General features: G+C 39.0%; 1 protein-coding gene across 5 annotated transcripts in view; it reads right to left on the bottom strand.

The window, feature by feature from the left end:
- Positions 1-3,172: 3,172 nt before the first annotated feature.
- Positions 3,173-8,721, bottom strand: part of LOC101858806 (cholesterol 25-hydroxylase) — a 24,770-nt gene continuing 19,221 nt past the window's right edge. For all 5 annotated transcript variants that reach the window (XM_005106838.3, XM_005106837.2, XM_035972016.1 and 2 more), the window contains exon 2: positions 3,173-8,423. In XM_005106838.3, the coding sequence (XP_005106895.1) occupies positions 7,397-8,404 (1,008 nt within the window). In that variant the 5' untranslated portion in view covers positions 8,405-8,423 and the 3' untranslated portion in view covers positions 3,173-7,396. The remainder of the gene's footprint in view (positions 8,424-8,721) is intronic.

Here is an 8,721-nt window from a genome sequence, read left to right as displayed (position 1 = left end):
CTACCCCACTGACGCCGGTTTGATTAGGCGATCGGATCCGTAATCGTCCGACGTTGGGTTCTTGGAAAGAAACTTTACACGAATTTCCCATTTGGCTCGGTCCTTTCGGAGACGGACGTTGAACTCGTAGGTTTTGCATTTTAAACAGCCTAATCGTGTTGATAGGGGCGTTAAACCTTTTCCATTTAACCCTATTTTTTCAGCGGTTTTAGACAGAGTGATCCAGTACCGTAACGTAATTGTTAGGTAGTTGGAACAGTTGTTTTTGGAATTTTGAAGCCAAGAGAGAAGCCCGTGAGCTGCATTAATACAGAAGAAAAAGTAAAGTTTTTATTAAATGCTCAAACTGTGGGCAAATTCTTCTCTGTCGTAACTGGTTCCATTGGCCATTGCAGAAGCCACACGTCATCTTATACCTTATTTTTTCTACTATTCTCCTCTGCAGATGCAGTGGTCATCGCCAGACATTGAGGGAGGAACATTAATAACAACAACAACTACTACTACTACTACTACTGCTACTACTACTACTACTGCCGCCGCTGCTGCTGCTGCTGCTGCTGCTGCTGCTGCTGCTGCTACTACTACTTCTACCATCATTATTATTGTTGTTATTATTATTGTCATCATCATCATTATTATTGTCATTATTATCATTATCAAATTAGAACAGTTAGTAATGTATTTCAGCTATTATCGTTTCATTTTTAATCACAGACCGAACTGCCAAATCTCTGTTTTGATTGAGCTTTGCTTAGTTAGTATAAAGCTGGACTGCGGAACGGATGGCTCGCTTTTGAGTCCCCGACTTAGCGTTCTTGAACTTGTGTTGCTTTGGGGAGTTCTTACGGCTTTCCACTCACCTGTGTTGCGTGGTCTTTGCGGGGGTGGTCATTCAATTCCGAGGTCCTACAATGTTGAGAGGTGTTAAACAACAACAACAACAACAACAACAACAACTGCAACAATAGCAACAACGACGACGAGGACGACGACAAAAACAAGAACAAGAACAACAGCAGCAACAGCAGCAACAGCAACAACAACAACACCATCTCCACCACCACCACCACCACCACCACCAAAAACGAACAACATTTGTGTGTGCTTTCACTTTCATATATCAAAATTTTCGGTAGCTGTGTGTTGTGAGAAATGTGTTGGCTCCATTTCAAACACTTGTTAAGATGGCTGTAATCTTCTGTCCAATGCTGTAGTGTAGTATGAAGATAAAAACCCCAAAGGGTCACACCATCGCTCATCAGTCACATGTGTTTTGCTTCCCTTTATTTCTTTGTATTCTCTTAGTTTACTTGGAACTTGTTACAAGAAAAAGAATGCCTTCTTTGGTCGCCGATACCACTATAGAAGGCTCTTTAACGTTGTTGTTGTTGTTTAGTAAGTGTTTTACGGCGCTGGCAACTGCATAAGGTCATATGAGCGCGCGGGTTCTTCAAGTTGTGACATATGCTCGAACCACGTTGGGAATATAATTACCATTACCAATCGTTTTCTCCACTCTTTTTTTAAAGTAAGTGTTTTACGGCACTTGCAATACAATAAGGTCATATAAGTGCCGAAGATTAGAGGTGTTACATGAATGAGAGTAACAAACACAAAAAAGAAGGAGAGGAGAAAAAGATGATAGACGTTTGATAGGAAAGAAGAACCAAGCGACACCAGAGCACTCGCCAACCACCCTCTTCTCCACTCTGGAAAAGAAAGGCAATGGGAATGACGAAATTGAAGTTTGTCAATAATTACGTCCAACCACTTCAAGTTTATATTCTATACCAGAGTTTATGATGTTGGGAACTGGCGCTTTGCGGTGTACGCAGGGGACGTGGGTCTGATTCCCGAGTGGGGAGATTTTTTTTATCGAGAATCTCTGTCTGTCTGTCTACTGAGACTTTGAATTTTTTGTAACCCCCTCAGCTCAAGTTGGTCCTGACAGAAAGGGTCGAAGACGCCCACCCTCTAAATCATCTGAACTGTGTTGATGGGATCGTATCACAGCTACATTAACTTTTAGCAGGTGTCCGTCTGGTCTCTCCATTTTTTTATGAGCACGGGTAGTGGTAATGCATAATTTCTGACGGCCCCTCTAATGGCTGAGCCAGAAGATCTGAAGGTACGGCAAGTCCTGCAAAAGCAGTGATATTTTTATACAGTTTTGTTACTTGGTATTTCTTCAAGTTATTGGACCTCTTGCAGCTTCAATAATTAATTTATCCACATAATTCTGTTGCGCAATGGTAAGCCTCTTCATTGTGCACTTCAAAGATGGGACTTCTCTTCTCACGAGTGGAATTCAATTTTATGCAGTATCTCTGTAGCTCTGATGGGGTTCTGTATGTGTCCCCCATCCAGGCCAGGCTTGGCAAGCAGGTCGAAGTGGCCAGCCTCTTCAATCATCTTAATCATGTCGTTTATAATTTCACTCTTTAACTGTTAGTGTATTTACACCCCCAACGACACAGGTTAGATCATTTAGGAGGCTGGCTTTCGACCCTGCCTGCCGGGACCAATTCGGGCTGAGAGGGATACAACGTCTCACGAGACCGACAGGGATACTCCATAAAATTTTCTTCACCATCGGAAATTGAGCTTGGATCTCCTGTATATGACGGCGAAGCCCTTGACCGCGACACCACCAGACGTCGATTTTTATGACATTTGGGACATTTAACATTTACAGTCAGTAACCAAAGTGTGTTTTTCTTGGCGTCTTCAACATTCAGAAGGGGTGTGTGTGTGTGTGTGTGTGTGGGTGTGTGTGTGTGTGTGTGTGTGTGTGTGTGTGTGTGTGTGTGTGTGTGTGTGGGGGGGGGGGGGGGGGTATTTAGATTCTGTTACGACTTTTTCTTTCCCAGTCATCTACCATGTCTTGCTATCTTCTCACTTTGTAACCAGTCCCATGATAAATTGCAAGGCCTTGACTATGATTGTGTGTTACATCTGCCACCGACGCCAGTTCTGCAAATGGTTAAGACGCTATTCAAGTCACGTTCCCGGTCATTAGCCTCTGATAACGAAACCCACCATGAATCTTTATAATGTGTACGTTAAAGAATAGAGAAAGAGAAAAACATACCTCAGGCCTAAACACTACAAGTACAAATAAGCTACCAAAAGCGATGTGATTCGGAGAGAAAGAAAAACACAAAACATATTTTATCTTTCACACTTCATCTAACTGAAGTAAAACTGTTATGTATTTCTTCAGTACACGTTGTAATGCAAAATATAAAAGAAAAAAACAAAAAACACATCAAATATTCAGTGCAGTATAACTCACTATCGCAACTTTTATGAGCACAACTGTCGCCAAAAAACCCCGACCAAACGACCCCCCCCCACACACAACAAAGCAAGAACACCCCACCCCCAAAAAACCCCCAAAAACAACAACAACCCCCCCCAAAAAAACAAACAAAACAACCCCAACCCCAACAAACAAAAACAAACCCCAACGAGGCACATATTTCTAGGAATGTCAATAAAGTGAATCGATTAAAATCGAAGACTAAGTCTAAGAATTTCACAATCAACAACAGCTTGATGAATTATGGAAATTGGTTTACTTACTTTACTCCTCTTGCCTGATTATTCACTGCAAACAAGAGAAAGATTTTTAAAAATCCAACCCAAAAACAAATAATCCCCCCAAAGCAAACAAACAAAAAGAACAACAGAATCGAAATAAAAAGGCACCATTCATTTTGAAGAGCAAAATTAAGATTGGCACTCTCATAATTTATCATATTATACAGTGTTTCATTTCAGACTTTAAAAAAAAGTAATTTTTTACGCCCCCATCGACACAGTTTAACTGATCAAGGAGGTGAGCTTCGAACCTGCCTGCCAAGGCCAACCCCGGTTGAGAGGGATACAACATCTCAGTAGAGGAACGAAGATACTATAATTTAAAAAATTATCCCTACTCGTGAATCAAGGCAGGGTCTTCTGTGGGCGACAGTGAAGCGCCTAACCGCTACACCACAAACGCCATTTAGGGTCGTTTTGAACACTGTCAATCCGAAATCTGAAGTCTGATGTGACTGGAATGCGTTTTCATTAACCAATAAATTTGATCTCAGCTTACAGAAAGTGAGAAAACAGCACGTCTGATAAGACTATCGCAAAACACAGACAAGAGTAGGTTTTTGAAAGACTCGATATTGATTTACTCCTGAAAGAAATAGTTGAAAATTGTAAACTTCTATTCTGTTTTTAATAGAAACAAATTTTGTTTACTGAGAAGTCAAAATTGTTACACAGATAATACGTGAATGTCAAACTGTCACCATTCCTATTTCACCAGGTATTTTAACATAGGAAATTAATAAATTCCAAATTGTTGGCAATACAGCCGAGTAAATGAGTGTAAAATTAAGTAGTGTGCTTATGTACAATTCAATGAAAGATGAAATTAGGAAAAAAGTCATAACTAGGATTATTGTCAGCTTAAATTAGATGAAATTCAGTAACGGGGCAATGAGGTGCAACGATTCCGGAATTCGGAAACATCATATGACCCTATGAATGAGATGACAGTTTCAGGCAAAGTTCAGTGTTTTTAATTGTACATCGAACATATTTTCACTGACAGCATTCCATAATCAGTTCAACAAAGCAAATCAGTGAGTACTGGTAATCAATTCACTATCACTTGCAAGTTTTAAAAGTAATAAAAGCACAGCCATCTTTGAAAAGCGATATCTTTGACAGTCATTAAAATGGTCGCTCAGTATACACATGGCTTTGATGTTGATATGTAACCTTGTAAACTTTAATCAGTGCTGTAGTTAGTATACAGCTAATCAGGCTACTTAATGTCGCACAGAACCACTTATCTAGAGATTTATTCGAATTTTTATAAACCTTTAAACAATTAGATGGTGACCATTACAACAACATTTCATACCCAGGGTACATTGCCCATTATTTTTATATAAGTCGGGGACAGCCAGATTTTCCTTCCTGTAGGGCAAAAACTACCACTTAGGTACAATTTGATCAATGCTCCCAAAATCAAAACAAGTTTACAAAAACATGAAAACAGCCAAACATAAGGCTACTAAGCGTTGCGGGGTTGTGCGCGGAATGCAATGGGCCCAAACTGACTCCTGGGTCAAATTTGATGAAGCAAGGCACATACTAGTTTGATATACATCGCTACCTCAGACAATAATATTACAACATTTTATCTGACATTTTTGGCCATTTGAGTCACTATAATAAGACCATGAGGCCAGAAAGCAAATGCTCTAATCTGCTCTGTCAAAATCGTAAAAATATTCGGAGTCGTTATCAAGATATTCCAAGAATTGCATTCGAAAAAGCTTGAAATATTGTGAAACTAAAAAAATTTGACGTCATATTTCTCAAGAAATAGGCATTGAGCAGATTAAACGTTGTGATTATCAGGTAACGCCATTGTGCATTGTCGTTTGCACTGGAGCCGCCATAACTCGTTTTCAAATATGTATCGTATCAAATAGGTAATTTGCACCACTGGGTATTACCTCAAATGAATCATATTGCCACTTCATAGGAACTATTGAGATTCTCCTCAACTGTTTAGTCTCATATGAGAATTAAGGACATTGTTAGATCATTCATTGGAAGGTAGGCTACTTCGACACGTCCTGTCGGTGCCAATCCAAGCTAAGTCAAGATTCACAAAAGCAACTCCCTTCCCACAAAAACAAGAAAAAAAGCCCCCAAAATCTTCGCTAAAAGACAAGACAAAAGCGCTGACCCAGCAGTATCTGCAAAAACACGGACATCAGTGCTTTGCATAGAGCGTGTAGCAGTTTGGATTTCAAGCGGCAACAAACTCTCGGTACAGTTTGAGTTTGAGTTTGAGAAGCACATCGACACATTAATGGTCATTTAGTGCCGGGGGAAAGTAAGACAGACAGAATTAACAGATGGATAGTGAAAAAGTAGGACCTACCAGTGGCGCCCTCCAACCGCCAGCACTCTCGGTACTTCTACGGAAAATTCAACATAGCTAGAGGCTATGCTATGTGACACCGGGTACATCAATAAAACTGACTGATAATTATCCTTTGTTGTAAAGAAAAATCTCATAAAATACTGAAAGCATTGTTTAAACAGCAAAACATGACCGCACACAAACCTACTCAATTGCTTTTTAAAGGAATTGTAATAACTATAGACAGTGGGTAACAAATATAATATCGAAATTTTGTACAACTTACAGGTGGGGGTACCTTAATGGTCAACACACAACACGGCTAAATAACAACAACAAATCCTACTCTTATCAGCATTGTACAGCTTACAAATATCACATTTCTTTGGGGTAATAAATTAGATAAATTTATCAAAGGCATCCAAAGAGACATTGAGTGAACGGCTCAAAACAAATATAACTAAGTTTCATCTCTCAATATCCCTTGCAACTCAAACGTAGAACATACGAGACCTTTAAGAATGATGATTTGTTGTATTGTGTATCAAAATGGCATCTCTTATTCCAACAAAGACAACTCATCCCATGGCAAGAAAAAAAATCCAATACTACTCCATTGATAAGATAAAACTGACAATTAAGTAGCCTATTATGGATATGGCCGTGGTTCTCTGGTAATCAGTTACGTTTAGTTGCCATGACAATTCAAAGTTAATAACATTTACAAAAATATAAAACAAAAAGGAGAATAAAGGCCGATGAAAGAATAGCCTCCATCAGAAAATTAATATCATTGTCCAACTAGCATTATAGAAAAACTAAGTGAACTACCAAACAATAAATGTAAGAAGGTAAAGGCGCAAACCGCAAAATGAAACAAAATAAGGAACATTTAGCTATATCCCAAAATAAACTGAAATATGCATTATCAATATTCTGCATAAGTTTTTACCAAAACGTTTGAAGAAAAAAAGTTTTAAAAGACTTTGAACAAAATCAGAGAACTGAGTTCGAACCAAGCGTGTGAAATACATAACAAATATATCCCCGTCTCTTGACTCTTTTCCCGGCTGCTTCTTGTCCTGTCAGACATGTCTAGGTTATCCTCACAAAATCAAAAAGTGTGAATCGTGAAAAATACCAATGATAGAATCCAGACATGAACATTTTTATCTCTTTCTGGATCAGTTCTTGTATACTGTATTTCAGAGATAATTTAACAAACATATTATACTGTCCATAGTACTTATAGATGAACAAAGAGAGGAAATGAACAAATCAAAAATAACTTTTGAAAAATATGTATGATACCTTTTCGTTCCTGAATCACCTCTCATCATCAAACCAACAAACCAAGTAATGATAACTTCAAAGTACTACCATTCACATCACATCGATTTAACTGGGGTTGAGATATAAACTAAAATTTAAAAAATTGTAAAAAGATTCTTATTATGCTAGTTTCTTCCTCAGCTGCCAATTTTCAAGCCATTTATCAAGATAATTGAAGAAAGGCTGGTAGTGTCGAGAGCCATGCTGGTGGTGAGCGTGGTGTTTGGCAGGCCCGCCCATCACGCCGTGCGGAATCAGGCGGTGTGGTGCCCAGGGCAAGTCGTAGCCCGTATGGTTCTCGATGAGAAACCACAGAAACACAGGCACAAATACAAGCCGAGACAGCGGGTGGCTTCGGAATAGTATCAGTGAGTAGTTCGCCGAGGCCACCTGCAAGATCCTTTCCACGACCGACAGCTGGTTGGTCACGTGAGGGTGCATGACGTCATGGTCGTGATGTTGGGAATGGAAATATTTGTACAGATAAAAGTTTTTGTGGAGTATGAAGTGCACAACGAAAAATATGGCGTCAAACGCTATGACAGATCCGATGACTTGGCCACACATAAGCAGGACATTGGGTGAGTGTTCTGGCAACGCTCGCGTGGTCTGTATCCACTGACCTCTTCTTTTCTCCCACTCGATTTCCGGAACGTCAAAGTATTTTTTCATCTTCAAAGCATCTGCCACTAAGAGCGGCGTCAGGTGAAAAAACATCTCCAGGACCATACCGACTTTCCCGAAGAAAGGCCTGTGTACATAGGTGACATCATCACTGACTTTAAATTTTTGTACCCATGGAATGTAGTGCATCACAAATGGATAACCTGCCACTAAAGCAATATAAACTAAGGTAACATAAATTGTTTCAAAATATGCAGAACAAAATAAATCATTTTTAATTAAGTAGCTCCATAGATGATCCACAGCATCTTGAAGCGGAGCTCTGAAGTAAATGAAGAGAGCAACCGCTGATACCACCAAGTATCTGGAAGCCTGAGTGGCCCCTGTGAAGTTGTCGGCCACACTTTTGTACTCTCCAGTCTTCTCGTCTTTGACAGGCGGCAAATGTTTTCTGACGGTAGCCGTGGAGGTTGTTGAAGATTCTGTCTGGGATTCAGGAGGCATGTTTGTACAACTCGATCTTCTGGAGAGAAAAAGAGAGAAGGGATCCGGTCATACAATGTGATTTTGGTCTCATTAGTTCGGGGCGTGGTGGGGTACTATAGAACATATGATACAAGGCTACACAATCATGTATATATATGTATGTATATATATAATATATATATATAAATATATATATATATATATAATGTATAAATAAATGTTAAAAAATATATATGCATATATTCTATATATATGTATAAATAAATAAATAAATATGTATTATATATATAAACATATATTTTATATATATGTATTAATAATATTCATATATTACA

The sequence above is a fragment of the Aplysia californica genome, unplaced genomic scaffold (assembly GCF_000002075.1).
Source record: "Aplysia californica isolate F4 #8 unplaced genomic scaffold, AplCal3.0 scaffold00558, whole genome shotgun sequence".
NCBI classification, from domain to species: Eukaryota; Metazoa; Mollusca; class Gastropoda; order Aplysiida; family Aplysiidae; genus Aplysia; species Aplysia californica.
The sequence above is the reverse complement of the archived record's forward strand: the minus strand, read 5'-3'. Positions and strand labels throughout refer to the sequence as shown.